The sequence below is a fragment of the Vanellus vanellus genome, assembly GCF_965231255.1.
Source record: "Vanellus vanellus genome assembly, chromosome: 17".
NCBI classification, from domain to species: Eukaryota; Metazoa; Chordata; class Aves; order Charadriiformes; family Charadriidae; genus Vanellus; species Vanellus vanellus.
In genome coordinates, this window is record NC_138922.1 from 15,075,927 (window position 1) to 15,095,240 (window position 19,314).

Consider the following 19,314-nt stretch of genomic DNA (forward strand, 5'->3'; position numbering starts at 1 on the left):
CCCCTGTGCTCCTCCATTGCATCCTCCCCTGTCCTGCGTCCCCCATGGCCAGGGTCCCTGTCCTTGTCTGTCTACCCCAGCCCAGGGGGTCTGGGAAACTTGGCTGTGAGCAGCAGACGCCAGCGGACAGCTGGGCACGAGTGCCGCGCCGCAGCACCGCCTGCCTCCGGCACAGCTGGTGGCCGGCCATGCCCAGGTGCTGCGGGTGCCTCGGGACAGCGAGGGACCCTCCCAGGACCCCTCCCAGGATGGGCTGCTGTGTGCAATGTCACTTGCACATCTGCATCTCTGCAGGCAGGGTTTGAGCTCACGCCTCGGTGAGGTACCGGGAGGTTATCCTGAGCTCCGTGATGACCACAGTGTTCATTTGTGACACAAGCTGCTCTGGGGAGGCGGGTGCTGAGCTCCCAGTGCAGGCGCGCGTGCACACACGCCTGTCTGCAGCACTGACCTTTTCCTAGGCTTTTCCCAGTCCTGTGCTTCCCCTGTGACATGCTAACCACACGTGTCACAGTGTGTCTGTTGTGCTGTCCTCCTGTGTTTCATGGGTTTTCATGCAATGTGATGAACAAGAGAAATCCGTTTCCCCGAGCCAGGACCGAGGTGCTGTGTGGCTCAGTGTCCCCTCGCCAGAGCCTGCCGGGCAGCAAGGTGATTCGACCACTGCCCGGCTGCCCGGTCATGCCTGCAGACCACGCTCCCTCTCTGGTACTGGGCAGCTGTGGAAGATGCCCTTGACTGTCCCTTTTGGTACCAGTGCAGTCACGGAGGTGATGCAAAGAACGTTCCTCCTGACAGCACAGGGGCGAGTGCTGTTTGTTTGCATCTTGTGTTGCCATTGACGAAAACGCTGTCAGGGTTGGTTTAGGTTTTCTTGGTCCAAAGTGACACAGAATCCGACATCGTTGGTGCCTGATGACGTCAGCTCTCTCCGTGTGCCACTGCTCACTGTTTCCACAACCAAGTAGCTTTGTGCAAACGAGCTGTGGTCTTGCAGCGTGAGGGCTGCTCCAGGCAGTTCAGCTGTTCCTCTGCTGCCCAAGTTCCTCGTGCTCACTTCACGGGGGAGGACTGGAGCAGCTGTGGGTCGCAGGTGGGGAGCGGGAGGCACCCCCAAGCTCGGGGCAGGGACACAGGCGGCGACAGCGCAGGGTGCGGGCTGGACCTCCTGGCCCTCCCTACGGTGGCCATCTCCCCCCACCGCTTGTCCTGCTTGTGGTGGTCCTGGGTGGAAAGTGGAACAGCATCTGCAGGGCCAGGCTCACACGGGCATTGCATCAGCTGTGGCCCTGCACCGTCCCCTCCCCTGCCAAGTGCCGAAGCCCCTGCCGCGCTGGCTTGTAGCGCTGAGCTCAAAGCCAAGCCAGCCGTGGAAAGTGCTGCATTATCGCACTGGGGGCTAATCCCTGTGTCTGGAGGGCACACAGCCCCCACTGCCGCCTCCTGAGCCAGTGGTGGTGTGCTGGGCACAGGGCTGCACTCGCAGGGGCTGTGGTGGGCTGCAGCAGCCTCCCAGTGCTTGTATGTGGCCGTGACTGTGCCGGGGTGCTCCTGGGTCACGTTGCAGATGCCCATGAGTGTCCCCGTGGAGGCTACACCAAACCGCTGATCCATGTAGCAATCAGCCGCAGCGATCCCAGATGTGGAGCTCATTCCCTCACACGTGTGGTGGCAGCCGGAGCCGGGCACCGGCCAGGGCGGCAAAATCCCCAGGGGAAGCCGATCTGGGCAGAGCTGGGCTCTCAGCTGTCCGCAGGGTTCTTCGCAGGCACAGAGCTGCCGCAGGGCAGCGCGGGGGCTGCACACCCGTAGGTGGGGGGCAAAATCCCAACATAAGCCTTTTCCCATCCATTCCCTATGGCTCGGTGCGATGTCGCAGCAGTGGCAGCAGCCCAGAGGCACAGCGTGTCCTGGTACTCAGCTTGCCCTGTTCCGCCCCCCGGCTGTGCGCCAGCAAACCCGGGGCTAGCGGCTGCCGGGCCATGAGCCGCTGGGAGGGGGCAGGTCCAGGGGCCGCAGAGAAGCTGGTCCAGGGGTAGAGGGGGTCCTTGCTCTGCCCCCACCACTGCAGGGGTTGGCAGGGCTGGCTCGGGAAGAGCTCAGCATGCCAACATGGGTATCAGTGACCACCCTGGTCCCCCTGGCCCAAGGGCAGATGGTGGTGCCTGAGTCTGACACCTCCAGCACCCCAGCACTGGCACTGACCCCTTCCCCGTGTGGGTGCAGCCATCCCGGAGCTGGTTTCTCTTTCCTCCTCTCCCATCACGGGCATGAGGTCTCCCTCGCCAGCAGAGCAGCATCGGGTGTTTGCAGCCCAGCCTCCGCGGAGGTCAGCAGCCGCAGAGCCATGACACAGGAACACGCCATGTTGCCCAACGCCAGCATGGGGTAGAAGTCCCCTGTGTGCCCACTGCAGTGTGCCACAGCCCTAGCAGATGCACCCGCTCATGTGCCGGGCACCCTCCACCCAGTGCCCACAGCTCAGCATGGCAGAGGCTCCCCCAAAGCCTGGCCCCAGACAGGGGGATGCAGCACCAGGAGCCGGTCAGGCATGGCAGGGTGAGGGGAGGTGGTGACTTGGAGCTGCGTCCCTCCTGTGGTGCTGCCACTGGCAGCGGCCGACATGGCAGAGAGGGGCTCCTGGCACCAGCGGCCACAGCACGTTCAGCCAGCAGTGACTGCTGCTCCAAGCACTGCAGGCACTGGTGTTGGGCAGTGCCCGCTGCTTGGGAGGTGCTTCACACTGCCAGGGGTCTGAGCCACCCCAGACCCTGCTGTCCCGGCGACACAGTGCCACTGCTCCTTCCCTGCCACTGCCCATCTGTGCCGAACCATGGGCAACTGGTCCATGGCTGCTTCTGCACGCCCACATGTCTGCTAGAAATAGTCTGTGTCTCCGAGAGCACACCGTGGGGTGGCTGAGCTGCCCGGGGTCCCTTGCACCGCGGGGAGCGGGGGGCCAGCACAGCACTGTGGCTGCCCAGCACCGGGGCAGCTGGGGCAAAGGGCCCGGGCAGAGCCCTGCTGCGAAGCGGGGAGCCCTGTGCCCAAGGCGAGGAGCGTGACCAGCCCCGCGCGCCAGGACCCCTCACCCAGTGCAGTCTGCCCAGCTTGGCCGCGGCAGAGCACCGGGGCCGGGGGAGCAGCTGCCAGCCCAAGGGGAGTCTAGGGCAGAGGCCTCCCCGCTGCTAAATCCCATTGCAGGCAGCTAAAAATAGAGACACCTCTGCCCCAAAGCTGCCTCCCCGGGCTGCAGAGAGGGGCTGGCAGTGAGTTCGCTGCTGACCCGCCATGCCCGGGAGGAGCCTTTCCTCCTGGGGCAGGGATGCTCGGGGCAGGGACTGGGCACTGGGCTGCTGGCAGAGAGCTGAGAGGGGACAGGGACAGAGGTGCTGGCATGGGGCTGGCGGGGGGGATGAGGACAGTGATGCTGCTGTGGGGCTGGCAGGGGGACAGGGACAGACAGGGGTCCTGGTGTGGGGCTGATTGGGGGACAGGGACAGGGATGCTGATGTGGGTCTGATGGGGGGACAGGGATGCTGGCATGGGGCTGCCAGAGGGATGCGGACAGGGATGCTGGCGTGGGCAGGTGGCTGGCGGGCGCCCACTGATGGTCCCCATTCCCAGAGCCCACCCAGTGAGGTCTGTCCCAGGAGACAGTTCCTTCTGTCTTGGGACTGTCTAAATAAGGCGCGTGCCGGCAGGTCCAGCTCCCCGAGCCGCATCTGGAGCCCCACGCGCTGATTAATGAGCTTCTCAGGCAGCCACTTGCGACATGGTGAGTGGGTCTGCATGGAGGAAACACGACTTTCCCAGGGATAAAAATAGGCATGGGCAGAGCGGCGAGCCCTGGGAGCGATGGCTGGTTGGGGACTGCTATCAGAATGGCCCCTTGTGGGAAGAGATGAAATCCTGCTCAGGAGCCCCGTAACCGGCTTAGGGGGATGGAGGGAATTATGGCGCCTCGTGAGCCAGGCTTTGCACGGGAGCTCCCGGGTGTCCGGTTAATGTTTAATGGCCCTGGGGCTGGCAGCCAGCCCCATCCCTGCCCATGCAGCTCCCTGCCCACCTCCATCCCCGGGTGGGTGCCACAGCCAGGCAGCCCTGTGGGGCAAGCGACAGGGTGGTGGCCCCTGCCCTGGGAGGATGCTCAGGTATGAGGAGGGGTCCTGGCTGCTGCCGGGGTCCTGAGCTCTCAGGGCTCAGCACCGATGTGCCACTGGGCACGAGCACCAGTGTGGGTTGGCCCTGGCCCCTGGTCTGCCCTGCATAGGGTTGACGTCCCACGCATGGCCGCGCAGGGACTGGGGAAGGTGCGAGAGCCAGGGACCCGGGGGCAGGGAGTGTCTGGTTTGGGCTCAGTGGGCAGAGAGGTGGTGTGGCCGCAGTTCAGATGCCATCCCGGGGAGGAAGTGGCAGGAACACAGCGACTCTTCAGCCTAACGGGAAAATGCACAAAAAAACATGTGCATGTTAAAGCCAGGCAGGGTTGGGAGAGGACAGGGACAGGACTGTGGCACAGTGACCAGGGCAGGTGCAGCCTCCCCTCTGGTGCCTGCCTGCCCCTGGCCACGCATCCCCCGACTCTGCCCCAGGACGGGTCCTGCCGCCCGCATCCCCATGACCCGGCGTCTCGTGCAGGGTTACCCACGTGCCAGGGCCCTCACTGCCAGGGCAGAGGAGCTGCCGAGGGCCGGTAGGAAACCCAGCACCCTGTGCTGCTCCCCATGCGGCTTGTGGCCCGGCAGAGGGATGTCCCAGCCATGTCTCCTCAGCCTCCTGCTGCTGCTGCTCTGCTGCCAGGTGAGGATGGGACACCCCGCACCCGGCCCTTTGCCTGTCCCCAAGCTGCTGCCAAGCCACCCCTGCCCACGGCAGCCCCTCGGCACAGCATGGCACTGAGTGGCATGGCACAGCCTGTGCTTGCCCATGGCAGTCCCCGAACCGGGGTCACTGCCATGCCCGGCATGGTGGGTGCACGGGGCAGGTCGTGGGTGACACTCCCCGGTGCCGCCAGGGCCCCTCTGCCCAGATCACGGATTTCCTCTTCGAGAGCTGGAAGGCATACAGCGAGGAGTGCCACCACAACATGAGCCGCCTGCCCGCACCCACAGGTGAGAGCCGCGCAGGGTCCCAGCGGGACGGGGGGAGGGGGGCCGGTGTGGGGCCAGGCCGAGGGCACCGTCACCTCCCATCCCTCCACAGAGCTGGTCTGTAACCGCACCTTTGACAAGTTCTCCTGCTGGCCCGACACACTGCCCAACAGCACCGCCAGCGTCCCCTGCCCCTGGTTCCTGCCATGGTACCAGAAAGGTAATGGCCGTGTGTGTGTGTGCGCATACACGTGTGTGTGTCATGCCTGGGCCAGTGCACAGCCCCCATGGTGGCTCCTAGCCTGGCACAGCCCATCGCCCACTCCCCTTGCAGTGAAGCACAGACACGTCTTCAAGACCTGCGGGCCAGACGGGCAGTGGGTGACGGGCCCCCGGGGACAGTCCCTGCGCGATGCCACGCAGTGCGAGCTCGACGCTGAGGACCTGGAGGCGCAGGTGGGCAGAGCAGGGGGGCAGCCACTGTGGGGGTCCTGCCCTGCCCTCCCCTCACTCACTCCTTCCCTCGCCAGGAAAAATTCGCCAAGACCTATGGCAGCTTCAAGGTGATGTACACTGTTGGCTACTCAGTGTCACTGTGTGCGCTGCTTCTCGCCCTGGCCATCCTGCTGGGCTTCAGGTAGGGGCGCAGGCACGGCCGCCGGGCTGGGGGGCGTGGGGGGCCATGACAGGGGTCTGGGCACAGGCACTGATGGCAGCTCCCCGCCTCCGCAGCAAGCTGCACTGCATGAGGAACTACATCCACATGAACCTCTTCGCCTCCTTCATCCTGAAGGGTGTCTCCGTGCTGGTCATTGACGCCCTACTCAAGACCCACTACAGCGACAAGATCGACGACTACAACGTGCACATCTGGCTGAGCGACGAGGTCAGCGGCAGGGCCAGCGGGGATGGGGGTGCGGGTGGTGTGGCAGTCCTGACCCTTGTTTACAGGCAGCCGCAGGCTGCCGGACGGCCACGGTCTTCATGCAGTACGGTATCGTGGCCAACTACTGCTGGCTGCTGGTGGAGGGCATCTACCTGCACAACCTCCTGGTGGTGGCCGTCTTCTCTGAGAGGAGCTACTTCACCCTCTACCTGTGCCTCGGCTGGGGTGAGTGCAGGCGGGCTGGCTCCCTGTCCCCCAGCTCCATCTCCCTGTTGTACCTTACCTGCCCCCTGCCCGCCTCCCCTCCAGGGGCGCCCATGCTGTTCCTCATCCCCTGGGTTGTCGTGAAGTTCCTCTATGAAAACATTCAGTAAGTATCAGCCCCTGCAACAGGCAGTGAGCAGTGCCTGCAGGCATGCGTGGATGGGCGGGTACGTGTGGGACACGTTGAGGGATGGTGGGGACAGTGTGACAGCCCCAGAGAGGCTCCACGCCATCACCCTGTGCAAGGAGCAGGGTGTCGGGCTGTGGTGCTCGCTTGTCTGGGGCTGCCGACACCATTCCAAGCTCTGGCAGCTGCCCAGTTGAGGGGCTGCCCGGCAGTCCCCCTCCCACCCCTCTGCAGGTGCTGGACCACCAACAACAACATGGGCTTCTGGTGGATCCTTCGATTCCCCGTGTTCCTCGCCATTCTGGTGAGTCCAGGGCTGTGGCTCTGCCCACCACAGCCCCTCACTCTGTGTCTGCGAGGGCCCCACGCCTGCTGCCCTGCGCCTCATGGCTCACTCCACTCCACTGCAGATCAACTTCTTCATCTTCATCCGCATCATCCAGATCCTCGTCTCCAAGCTCCGCGCACACCAGATGCGCTACACCGACTATAAGTTCAGGTGGGTGATGGGCGCAGCCCCAGCCCCACATGGCCGTGGTGCCCAGGCTGGTGCACGTGTGTGTGTGTGTGTGTGCGCGCACCCCGCGACACCAGCGCTGACAGGACACTTGCTGCACAGGCTGGCCAAGTCCACACTGACACTGATCCCACTGCTGGGCATCCACGAGGTGGTCTTTGCCTTCATCACGGACGAGCACGCCCAGGGCACCCTGCGCTACGTCAAGCTCTTCTTTGACCTCTTTCTGAGCTCCTTCCAGGTGAGTCCAGTTCCAAACAAGGCCCTCTATGGGGACCCTCCGTCTCGGGAGGGACCAGACCAGGGTTGGGGTCAGGGTCTGACCATGTGCCTCTCCTCCCTCCGCCCAGGGGATGCTGGTGGCCATTCTTTACTGCTTTGTCAATAAGGAGGTGAGAGGGACGGCATGGGATCGGGCAGCGGGGGGGGCTCAGGCAGCCGGCGGGCATGGGGCCATGTTGACGGCCGCTGCCCACAGGTGCAGGCAGAGCTGCTGAAGAGGTGGCAGCGGTGGAAGCTGGGGAAGGACCTAGCAGAGGAGTACAAGCACACCTACAGCCACGCGCCCAGTGCCCGCAATGGTGCCGGCAACACCTGTGAGAAGCATCAGCTGGTGAGTGGCTGTGCCAACGGGCTGGGGCGCAGCCCAGGCGCCGTGCGCCCCAGCACCCACTACCTCGAGAGGACCAGCCGCAGCACTGCTGAGCACCTCGCCCTGGGGGACCGGCACCACTGCTACGAGTTCCCCGAGACCACAGCCGAGAGCCATTTCTGAGCCTGCGGCTGGAGCGGGAGGGCTGTGCCAGCTCCACTGCCGCAGGCTGAGCCGGGTGGGGAGGCCGCCACCTCCCTCCCCAGCCCCGTCCTCCTGGGTGCTGCACAGGCTGTGTGGGACCCTACCCGCCCCAGTGGGGACGCTGCACTGTGCCAGATGTGCACGAGACGATGGACACGGCTGGGCTGGCTGCAGGAGCAGCGTGGCAAGCAGGACCTGGACCTCTGTGGGGAGGGGATCTGTGGGGCAGGGGGATCTGTGGGGGGTGGGGTGGGTGGGGGTTGTCCTGTGGTGCTGCCCTTGTGCGCCTTCGAGACCTTTTGCGCAGTGCTGTAATTTATCTGTCATAACTGTAAATAGGTGTGGGCCCCTGCTGGGCTGCAGGGCCAGCTCCGTGTGCGCCTCTCTGTCCAGAATGGGTGTCCGGGGTGTGGGGACGCTGTACCCCCCGACCCTACCCGTGAGCACCCACAGGTGATGGCCACAGCCATGGCGGGGGCCTGGGCCACCCAGCACGGATGGGCTGCATCAGAAGACAGCCCCGCTGCCTGCACCATGGCCCCGCTGCCTGCCCCACAGCCCCACACAGGTGAATGAGGCAGACATGAGGCAGTGGCCACTGCAGCACTGCTGGCCGGCGCTCCAGCTCCCCACCAGCACATACTCTTCTCTTGTCGCTAATCGGCTCTGTCCTCTCACTGCCAGGAGCCCTTAATTAAATCATTTGGCTCTGCCCGCCTGCACCCCCTCTCTCCTGGGAAGTGGCCCAGGCCACGGGCCCGAGCAGCAGCCACTGGCAGCACTGAGCACCAAGAGCAGTGCCGTGGGGTGTGGGGCTGCGGGTCCCCCCGTGCCAGCGGGCCAGGCTGGCTGTCCGCAGAGGGGAGGGACGCAGCGGGCTGGCACCCTAAGAGGCTTGTGCTGCACACATGAGCACTAAGCCTGGATGCCGCAGCTTTGGGCACCACAATGGCCTGGTGTGCAGGGATTAGCCAGGCGCACCTCCCCGGCGGCACCCTGCTCGACGGTTGGTGGTGGGACAGCCAGCCAGCCCTGCCGCGACCCCCGGCCACCCCACGGGCCCTGGGCATGGGGCACTGCCCATCACCGGCCGTGGCCAGGCGAGCAGATGATGGTCCCCAGCTGTCCGGAGCCCACATGCAGCCCAGCACAAAGGATGTGACAACCGGGGCGAGCACTTAGAACCATGCCCCGGCAACCACCGTCAGCCTCACACAATAAACAGAAGTGCTGGGTGGGCAGCTGCCTCCCCCCAGATCCCACCCTGTCCCAGCATCACCCGCACCGCCCTGCCCACCCACGCCGGCTGGCACGAGGGACAGCGGGAGTCATGCTGTCTGCCCAGGGGGTGGTGGGGTCCCAGACCACTGCGAGGGCGTCATCAGGGCTGGCCGTGGCATGGGGAGGGCATGTCCGCAGCACCGGCCCCAGCTACACAGCCCTTGGCTCCAGCAGCAGTGCTGGGCTGAGCACGCAGTAATTTTCCTCTGTTTACGTGACAACTCGTTGTCTGCCCCAGCCAAGTGGGGACTTCGTGTCCAGGGACTGGTGCAGCACAGGCAGCGGGGATGTGGGGCAGAGGGGTCTGGGCCGTGTTGCCGGAGGCTGCAAGCCCATGGCAGCAATGCTGTAGGGACGCAGCTGGGGGGGGGAGTGGTGCTGTGGGGCTGAGCAGGCAAGGGGAGGGCAGCACAGGGGTCGGGGTCTGCCTGGGCCCCCAGGTGCAGGGATGGGGATGGGGAGGGGGACAGGGATGGACCCTGCCCAGCGCTGTGGAGCTGGTGGCCCCCATGGCCGCTGCCGTCACTGTGGCCTCCTGACGTGGTAACAAGCCTAATTGAGGCAAATTGCTGGAGCACGAAGCGGTTTCTGGGAAGGTAAATATGGTCATCGCGTGGCGCCGGGCCCTGCGCCTGTTGCTCCAGTGTTGCCATGGCAACAATCCACTGTCATCCCCGGTGACATGGTGGCGCCCCGCTGGCCCCACAGTGCTGAGGGCACAGGGACCCCCAGACCCTTCCCAGGAGGGGTGATGTGCAGCACCAGCACCCCATGTCTGCCACACCATGACAGGGACCATTCGGGGACCCCAAGCCAGCCCCTGCCCATGGCGTGTCCCTGTGACAACACCCTGTGTCCTCTGGGGACGTGGAGCTGCCTCCAGCACTGCTCCATGTGCCCCCCACAGCCCCTTGTCATGTCCCACCATCCTGTCCCCAGGCTGGGTCCGGCACTCCAAGGCCTCCGCGTCAGGGGTGGCAGGTCCCCAAGCCCACGCTGTCCCCCCTGAGGGGGCCAAGGCATATGGCAGGGGCTGGTGGGGGGTCAGAGCTGGCAGCACCAGGTGCAGCCCTAAGCAGGGACGGTGTCTACTGGTGGCCGGGAGCCTCCTGCATGCGCCTGGTGCCCACCTGTGCCAGAGCAGGTCCCGTAGCACCCACTGCCAGCCCGGCTACCACCCCAAAGCCAGCGCAGTGCCTGTGCTGCGGGGCTGAGCCTGCAGCCCCTGTGCCCTGGCTGTCCCCCTGGCCAGCGGCTGTCCCGCACACTCCCCAGGACTGCTGGGCATGGCCCCTCCTCGGGAGGCGGCACCACTCCTGCGACCCAAGGGAGAGGAAGCAGGATGCCCGCAGCCCCCGGGAGCAGGGCCAGCGCTGGCCAAGGAGCCGGCTCTCACGGGACTGCCGTCAGCATCCTTTCCCATCTCTGCGGAGAGTCTCTGGCAGGGGACAGCCCACCGCCCCTGTGCCACCATGCCCACCAGCTGCAGGGCTCTGGTTGCACCCAGGGCTGAGGGCAGAGCCTCCATGCACAGTGGGTGCCTGTGGGGCAGGGCTGGCAAGATGAGGGTGGCTTGGAGCTGCCTGTGCCTGCCCCTCGCCCCAGGGACACTGCTGTGTCCTGGCACTGCCCGCAGTGGGTGTCACCCCAATGTGCACCCTGACAGCACCCCGGGGTGCACATCTCTGCAGCACCACCTGCACCCCTACACCCCCGGGTACATCTCAGCCAGCACAACACACCCACACCCACACACCCCCTCACCCCCTTCGGCTGCCCAACAGAAGCTGCCCAGTCCCCGTGACTGGCGGAACGAAAGTGCTGCCACCAGCGCACATGCCCCAGGCACAGAATCACAGAATGGTTTGAGCAGGGACATCTTCTACTTGATCAGGTTGCTCAGAGCCCTGTCCAACCTGGCCTGGAATATGCCCAGGGATGGGGCATCCACTGCCTCTCTGGGCAACCTGGGTCAGTGTCTCACCACCCTAAGTAAAGTAAAATATTTCTTCCTTAGAGGTGCCCGGGGGCAGAGGACAGACTCAGCTGCAGCACGAGTCCCTGCCTGTGGGGCCAAACCCACAGCACGGTGTGGGGCTGGACCATTAAATCACCACCCGCTGCCCACCCCGGCCCGCCTGGGCAGTGGCACCCCCACAGCTGCACCCCGGGGCTGCAGCGCCTCGCAGGAATACTCCCACTTTATCAAGGGAATTGAGCACTGCAAATTGGTCTTCTAAGTAGATTCTGCCTGCTGCCGTCCCCTCTTCCCACCGCTTAATTTAATGATACAACACATACCTCTCTTCCTCCCACCATTTAATCTAATGATAAGCGCCGTATCCGAGTCACAGCGAAAATAAACCCCTGCTGAGTTCGATTTTTATAGGTAAACAGCCTGATTTCTCTGGCCTGCGGCCTCACTCCCTTGCAGGGGCACCCCCCAGCCACCTGACTTCCACACTTCTCCTTCGCCGCCTCACCGCCCTCACCCCTGTGGTTTGTTATTAGTCTTTATAAAAATCGCCTGTTTATGGAATGATTTTTGTATGACATTTCATTAGAGTTTGAGCGACTGCTTCGCCTCTGGCTTTGCAGCACTCAAGCCAAGAGAAAAACAAGGCAGAGGCCAGAGGGGTTGGGCTGCAGGAACCCCTTGGGCTCAGGGACACTGCTGCAGGCCCCAGAATGGCCCCAGACAAGGTCTGCGGCATGTGCCCAGCCGCAGGGAACAGTGCCAGGCTCCACAGCAGGCAGACAGCAGCCTGCCCAGTCTGGGGAAGGAGAGTGGGCACTGCACTGGCCATCGAAGCAGCAAGCCAGCCAGCCGCAGCACAGATGCACGACCTGCAGACGAGCTGCTCAGGAGCTGCTGCAGTCCGGCTGCGCCGGCAGCGTGTGGCCAGCTCCTGGAATGTCGGGGCAGCGCTTGCCCACGCTGGCAGCACTGTCCCACTCCCCTTGCACCACGCACCGCTCCCTCCCTGGGCAGCCCCAAGGTGCAGGGGTTCCGGCCATCTGGGACAGGTCCCCTTCCTCCAGCGGAGCCCCTTCCCATCCCCTCGGGATGCGCAGACCCAGAACACACAGCTCCAGAGGCACTCAGGGCTTCCAGCCAGGGCTTCCCACTCGGCTCCACACTCCCTGGACACAGGGCACACCACGGGGTGTGTCCTGCAGGAAAAGCCAAACAAGAGGGGCCATGACAGTGATAACTGTCACCCCTTGCCCCTCCTCCCACAAGGGCACCAACTCCCCGCAGGCTGCGGTAGAAGCAGGGCCCAGCAGTGCCAGGCAGAGGGAGCGGGACCAGGGGCAGCTCTGGCAGAGTCGGCAGCAAGAGGGGCCAAGTCACCATCCCACTGTGCCAGAACCGGGCAGCACGCCCCAGGCATGCTTTGGTGATGGGAGGTAAACAGGGTCATGGCTAAGTGTAAAGAGATGCACTTGAGGGGAAATTCTAGCAACGCTAAGTATAGTTTAAATGCCATTAAAGCAGGGGAGGGAAGAGGATACGAGTGTATTAATAGGCTCAACATTTAAATCTTTGGTCCAGCAACAGCTCCGAGGATGCTGGCTCACAGGAGGGTTGCCAGAGTCCAAAGGCATTGTGCTACCAGCAAGCAGCACCAGGCTGCACATGCTTGCGGTGAAATTAAGAGCCCAGAGCAAGTGCAGGGGCAAGATCCCTTCTGGAAAAAAGTAAAGAAATAAAAGTAAGAGGCAGCTTCTGCTCTCTGCATTACTTTGCCTTAGGACTTGGTCAGGCCTGAAAAGGGACATAAAGCCCTGGCCTTTATTGCCAGTACTGAAGTCTAAAATGGAAAACACAGGGCTTCAGCAACAAAATAGGAACATTTTGGAAGTCTGAAAAAGGGAAGAACAAGGGCCCTGCCCCAGCCAGGCTGCAAGCACACACGGGCCAGCGCCAACAGAGCAGCGGGCACGCGCAGCTTTGCGGACACAAGCAGCCGGGAACCACAGGGGGATCAGGCAAGGAACAGCTTGCTGGGATGCCGCAGCTGAGACAACCCTTTGTCCCAGGCCTTTGCAGCACAACGCCGGCCACGGCACACCAGCACTGTTAGGAGTGGCCAGGCAGCGTCCTGCACACTGCTCCACCGCCAGGCACAACCACTGAGATGAATAGCTGATGGCTTAGCCCTGCGCCCGGCCAAGGCAGCTGCGGAGCAGGGGTTGCAGCAGGCAGCATCACAGGGAGGCAGAGCCAAAAGGACACCAGCTTTTATTTACAACACTCCTCAAGTGACAGACAACAGAAAAAAAAAAAGGGGGACAGCATAGCTACATGACTCAACAAAGGAAAGGTAATGGCAGCCACAACTCCCCCCTGCACCCCTCCCAAAGCCTACTGGCGCTGGGCAGAGTCCCCAGCAGCCCCCTCCCCACCAGCTCAGAGCACAGGCGGGCAGGGAGCTGCTCCCACTGCTCCCCATGGTCTTCTGGGGGTACAGAGACACGGCCAGCATGGCTGCTGTGCTCAGATGGGCGAGGATGGCACAGTCACTCTCCCTCACTCAGAGCTGATTATGCAGAAACCACCCAAGCCTTGCCAGGAGCAAGGGTCCCAAGAAAGCCCCCCCTTTGGTGCAAGTTACACCGACTACGGCAGCCCCCATGCACTGACATTTCTGCCAGCTGTGGAGGCCAGATCTCTTCTAAGGCTGCACATCTGTAAAACGGTGTTAGCATAAAACAGCACAACGTTGCTCAGGCAAGGGTGCCAACAAGCTTCTCTCCATGCAGTCAGCACCAGCCGCCCCCCACAGCTGCCACCTCCTGTGGAGCTGCTGGAGCACTGAGGCTGGGGAGCTGAATGCAGCCCAACTCTGAAGCACCTCTCAGGCGCTTGGGGCTGGGGCCAGTGCTGACACCCCATCTCTCTCCATCTGCAGGAAGAGAGGAGCGCCTCCACCTCTGGCACCACAGGGACCTGGCCCAACCTAAGCACAAAGAAAATCCAGCCTTGGATACAGACCTATGAGCTCTGGCAAGTCTCAAGCATTCACAGCCCAGGTACAGGTTAAACCCTTCCACCAGGGAGTAAGGAGCAGCCAGAGTGTGACCTGTCCAGCAGTCAGCTGCATAAAGGGTGTTGAACAAGGACAGAACTGGCTCTCCTTCCTTCTCCCCTTGGCCTGCTGTGGATCCTGGGTACACAGGAGGGAGCAGAGATCTAGCGCTGCCTCTACCGACAACACAGCCGCTCTGCTCTGCCCTGCCGCACACCAGGGCCCAGGGACCCCATGTACTCAATGCACCAGGAGCAGAGATGGAAGGAGAACAGGAGATCTGTGGGCCCAGCATGAAGAGAGGAAAGACAGCTTGAGGCCAGAGAAAGCTATGAGTGGGGGACTGGAATCCTTTGCAGCAGGCTCTGGGCATCCTCAGCGAGCCCCCGAGCATCTTTGATTTCAGGTAGCTTCAGAGCCAGCCCCAAAGCTGACTGGCTCTCCCGCAGGCTTTTAGGAGCACAGACCAGAGGAGGAAATCAACACAAAATCTCAAATTAAATCTGCTTGAGGACCTTAGGAGACCAGCTGATCCACAGGAAAGACCCGCCTTAGGACTTCTTTGCATCCTGTGTGTTCCTCCTCTTCAGATCACCCAGGTCGACAGGTTTAAACGCTGCAGGGAAGACAGGAAAGACTTTGGCGGCAGAGGCCGCATCGCAGCCCGCTCCAAGCCAGCACAGGCTCCCCAGGGCTGGCCATCCCCGCCGGCAGAGCCGGGGGAGGGTCCCCCCTCACCTTTGAGGCTAGGGTTCGGCATCTTCTCCACATACTCCTCAACCAGGCTGCGCTCAGAACCCATCTGGTTGCGCAGGTCACGCTCCACGCACTGCCAGGCTGCGGGGACAGGGGTGATGGGGCCGCTCGCCTCAGGCACCGCCGGGCCATGGGCCCGGCCCCAGCCGGGTCCCCCCGGGACCCCCCCGCGCCTCGCGGCCTCCGCCCCCGCTCACCCTCGTAGATGAAGCGCACGTTCTCCTCGTGGGCCGGCGTGAAGATCTCGCTGCCGGCGCCGGGGGAGCGCGGGCCACCGCTCCGCTTGCCGTTGTAGACCACGCGGGAGACGGGGGAGCTGAAAGCGAAGCGCGGGGCTGAGCCGGGCCCGGGGCCGCGGCTGGGCCCGGGGCCGGGCGGGGCTCACCTGGCCATGGCGTCGTCGGTGCGGCGGCGGCTCGGCTTGGCGCGGCGCGGCTGCGGGGAGAAAGGAGAGGGCGGCCAGGCCGGGGCTAGGCCGCGAGCCGCCCCCCGCCCGTCGCCATGGCAACGCGCGCCCCTCACCTGGGCCCAGCTCCCGCCTCCGCTCGCCCTCGGGCCGCGACGGAAGCGCCGCAGCGCGCAGGCGCGGCCCCGCCCCCGCGTCAGCCCCGGCCCGACCCGGCCACGCCCACGCCCCAGCCCGTTCTCAGTCCCCGCCCGGCTCCGGCCCCGGCGCAGGCCCCCCGGTGGTCGGTGTCCGGTCGTTGTCCCAGATGCTTTATTGGAAAAGTACAAAGTGGTTCCCGAGACGCGGTACCGAGCGAACCCCCGCCCGGCCGCCGGCCCAGGCCCAGCCCAGGCCCGGCCCCGGCCCTCGGGCGCGGCGCGGCCCTGCCGCCCCGGCCCCCCGCGGCCTGCTCCTCGCCGTGTGCCGCCTCAGCCCACGGTGGTGGCCTGGAAGAGCTCCACCAGGTCCTTGTACTCGGGGTCGATGAGGTCCGAGGGCTTCTCCCCGGCGTCGGTGGTGGCCTCCAGGCTGGCCCCGAGGGAGATGAGATACCTGCGGGAGACATGGGGCTGAGCTGCGGGGCCGCCGCCTCCCGGACTCCCCAGACCCACTGCCGCGATGCCCGGGTGCAGCCGCGGGGAGCTGTAAGGCCCCGGCAGACCTGCATGTACCGCAGGTACCGGGCACCCTCCTGGGAGAAGATGCCCGGAGCCCAGGACAGCCCCGTCGCTGTGGTTCTGTGGGCCCTGCAGCACAGGGGTGACCCATCACAGCTTGGGCAAGGTGCTGCTCACCTGGCTATGTCAGCATAGCCGTCACTGCAGGCCATGTGCAGGGGTGTCCACCCATTCTCATCCTTCTGGTGGATGTCAGCACCGTATTTAACCAGGAGTTTGACACAGTCCAGGTTTCCAGTAAGCACAGCTTCGTGGAGGGCTGCCATGCCTGGAAGGAAAGGATTTGTTTGCCCTGGACAGGGGAAGGAGTCTCGATGTTGAGTTTACAAGTGCAGGTTGTCCACAACCCCGGAAAGAGGGGTGTCAGCAAACCCTCATTATCAGGGAGATGAGTTTGGGGAAAGAAACAAAGATTGAGGAAGCAAAAGGAGCCACTACAGGTTTCTGTTCCCCTTCTACAGCATAAATACCCTCTCTAAGATGGCGTAGTACCCACCTCCCCACTGGGCCAGGCAAGACAGATTAAGGGAGGAGGAGCTGCTCTCTCCTGCAGGCCTCCTGGCCAGCGGCCTGCCCCAAGTCCCAGCCGGGACTCATGTGGGGCACAAGGAGAGCGTCTCCGGGGTCCTGCTCTGTCCAAGTTTCAGAAGCTCCTTACAGAGCAAGTAATGAAGCAATCAGTATAGATAGGAGGGAGCCCAGGGTCATCTGAGACCCTGTTTCCATGGCCATGTGACAGCAGAAGCTGAAGCCAAGCACAAGAAAGGGAGAAATCTGGGCTCTGCACCAGCCAGGTCAGATCAAGGCATTCCTTAAACAGTTGCTAGTGAGGTTGGGTGCAAACATAACACAATGCCTTTCCCACAAACATAAATGCCACAAGCCCACAGATCCATACACACAAGAGAGAACAGTGGTTGTGAGAAATGGACAGAGTCAGGAACAAAATGCAGAGCTTTTCTTCTCCCCTGCTCCTCCCCCAAGCTGGGGCAGAAGGCAGGAGCCCCACTGTCCCGTCCAGAGCTCCACAGACCAGTTTGTGCTCACGGCTCCTTTTCTAGGTCCCACCATGCTGCAGCGGCACGGTAATGCCCTGAAGGGACCCAGGGGGTGAGCCTCCCCCTTCCCACAGTGTGCGATGAACATGCTGTTGGGGTGAGATGTTGGGGTGCTGGCATGGGGCTCTCCTGGGTCCCGCTTGGCAATGTTGGGGGTAGTACTCCTCGCTAGGGAGGAAAATGACTCAATTCCAACCTGTCACCTTCCCAAAGATGGCCCACGTCCCAGCTTTGGTGGCACAGCTCTCTCATCTCCCTCGCAGCCCAGCTGAGCCATGCCGCCATGCAGATTCCGGCTCTGCTGAGACCGGCAGCACTCACCAGAAGGGTAGATGGTGTCCAGCGTCACCTTCCTGGCACGTATGAATCTGCCCACCTGCTCCAGGTCCCCCTGCCTGATGTGGTCCTGAAAGACGACGTCATTGGGGAAGCGCACAGTGCGTGAGGCTCTCAGTCTCTGGGCATACCGACTGTACCGGGGCATTGAGACTGGGTAATAGTCCTTCATGCTGATCGCAGCCTTCAGAGACTGCAGAGGAAGAGGAGGAGCAGAGGCATGGGGGGCTGTAGGAGCAGCTGGAGTTGCTCAGTGCTTGGCTCTACGACTCGCTGGCCTCAAAGCACTGCTTTCTCCTCTCTGCCTGTCAGGTTCCCTCCTCGCTACGCAGGTGTGATGGCACCCGCAGCGCTGCGCTCCCTCTGTGCCTGTGACCGGGTCGATGTTCTCAGTCCCCCTTGCTCTCCCTACACTCCCGTGCCGCATGCAGGAGGTGGCGCTGGGCACACACAGTTCCCCCGCAGGCCCTTGGCCCAGGACTGATGGATCTCCAGGGGCATGGTGTTATATAGGCTCCTGTGGGCTATTTTGAGGACATGCAGCTCATCCTATTTGCCATGATACCTTGTAATCGAGCTGCCCAGGCCCGCAGCCTCCCACTTTTAGGCAGAAGTTGGTGTCTCATCTTACCACCCACCTGTTGATGTGCCCATCCAAGGGGTCAAATCTACTCTTGCTTTTGCATGGACAGCCCTTCAGAGGAGCCCAAGGGCCTGAGAACAGAACTTCCCAACAGCAAGCCCTCACGCACACATGCACGCGTGCCAGGGAGAAGGCACAAGCACGATCACCAAGTGAGGGGAACCAGCCGCTCATGTACTGACCAGCCAGCAAATGCAGACGTGTCAGAGCTGTGCTGCCAAATACATTCAGAGCTAAGTCACTCTCCTGTAGTTGCATCAGACGACTTGAAAGGAGCAGAATGAGCTGTGCTTCCCAGCAGGGCTGCGAGACAGCACACTGCTAAGCACGGAGAACACCACCAGCATGTTAGATACTGTCAGTGCCCTTGCGAGGACAGAAGTGCTGCAGGTGCTCCCGATGCAGGCACAGAACCAGAAGCCTATGATGCCGGTCCATGCATTCAACATCCTACTTCCAACTCAGAACCAGCTGCTATGTGAGGGCAGACTTCTACAAACAGCCTCAGAAGAACAGCTGAAGAATAGCACCACCACCAGACAACTCCTGCATTCGTTAGTCTCCAGCTGTAGCTGTCAAAGGCCCAAAGTGTACCATTTACAGAGGAATCTTTCAGATCTGCCAGGGGTTCAAGCAACAACTGCTCTTCCATCTTTTCTCCCATCAAAGTTGTGTCATTTCAGATACACAGGCGTATTGTGCCCTGTTTCGTACTGATGGGGATTGTCCAGGCAGAACAATGAACTCCCCTGTAGTACGTTAGGAAAAAAAAACCCGTCCTGTGTTAGGAGTCGCAGATTTCACTCTGCCCCTCCTGCAGTGGACCCTTGTCCTGAACCCCTGCCAGCAGTGAGGCTGACAGCTCAGTCAGCCATGCACCCGAGAACTGCCTGCTGTACTTGTTCATCTTCTGGCAAACACATTGATCTTTTGGCTGAGCATTTCTGCTTGTCGGTACATCAGACAGAACACTGTTCAATAGGAGGCTGAGCTATCTGCTGTGGAGACAGAACGCTTTTAGCCTGCTTTCTTGGAACAGCAATTAGCTGTGTACACAAGATGACTCTGATGGAGTCCTGCTCCACCAAGAGCAGCCTTGGTGTACGAGAAAAGCCCCCCTCCCCTGAGCAAGGCAGGTCTCAGACTGCAGAGGAGAGCCACTGCAGAGCTCAGCCTTGTTTACTCTTTAACTGTCTCCACAAAATGGACCTTTTTGAGCCAAGTCTAGCCAGCACCTTCCAGTGGAACTTCTTACTAGCACTGCTCTCTTCCTCCCACCCCAAAACACAAGGCGGCTTTCTTACTTGGAAGCAGGTACCATTAACCAGCCCTGACACCAGCTGCTAGCACTGCTTGCTCTGTTGGGGTACAGCAATGGCAGGTGGGCTACACTGAGAAC

The 19,314-nt window shown here is 62.6% G+C and overlaps 3 protein-coding genes across 3 annotated transcripts; 1 reads left to right on the forward strand and 2 right to left on the reverse strand.

The window, feature by feature from the left end:
• The first annotated feature begins 4,661 nt into the window (after positions 1-4,661).
• Positions 4,662-7,870, forward strand: GCGR (glucagon receptor). The gene is made up of 13 exons (XM_082492127.1): positions 4,662-4,803; positions 5,018-5,114; positions 5,206-5,313; positions 5,428-5,549; positions 5,624-5,730; positions 5,826-5,979; positions 6,045-6,204; positions 6,289-6,349; positions 6,605-6,674; positions 6,781-6,869; positions 6,990-7,128; positions 7,238-7,279; positions 7,366-7,870. Exons 1-13 carry the CDS (start codon positions 4,753-4,755, stop codon positions 7,660-7,662), a joined length of 1,497 nt encoding a protein of 498 aa, XP_082348253.1. The 5' UTR covers positions 4,662-4,752; the 3' UTR covers positions 7,663-7,870.
• A 5,323-nt stretch (positions 7,871-13,193) lies between these two features.
• On the reverse strand, positions 13,194-15,269 carry MCRIP1 (MAPK regulated corepressor interacting protein 1). Its single transcript, XM_082492005.1, has 4 exons — positions 15,139-15,269; positions 14,951-15,069; positions 14,736-14,834; positions 13,194-14,613 (listed from the first exon to the last, which is right to left on the reverse strand). The coding sequence occupies exons 1-4, from the start codon at positions 15,144-15,146 to the stop codon at positions 14,549-14,551; spliced, it is 291 nt and encodes a 96-aa protein (XP_082348131.1). The 5' UTR covers positions 15,147-15,269; the 3' UTR covers positions 13,194-14,548.
• Positions 15,270-15,454: 185 nt separating this feature from the next.
• On the reverse strand, positions 15,455-17,807 carry PPP1R27 (protein phosphatase 1 regulatory subunit 27). Its single transcript, XM_082492004.1, has 3 exons — positions 17,258-17,807; positions 15,996-16,146; positions 15,455-15,753 (listed from the first exon to the last, which is right to left on the reverse strand). Exons 1-3 carry the CDS (start codon positions 17,442-17,444, stop codon positions 15,630-15,632), a joined length of 462 nt encoding a protein of 153 aa, XP_082348130.1. The 5' UTR covers positions 17,445-17,807; the 3' UTR covers positions 15,455-15,629.
• Positions 17,808-19,314: the final 1,507 nt, after the last annotated feature.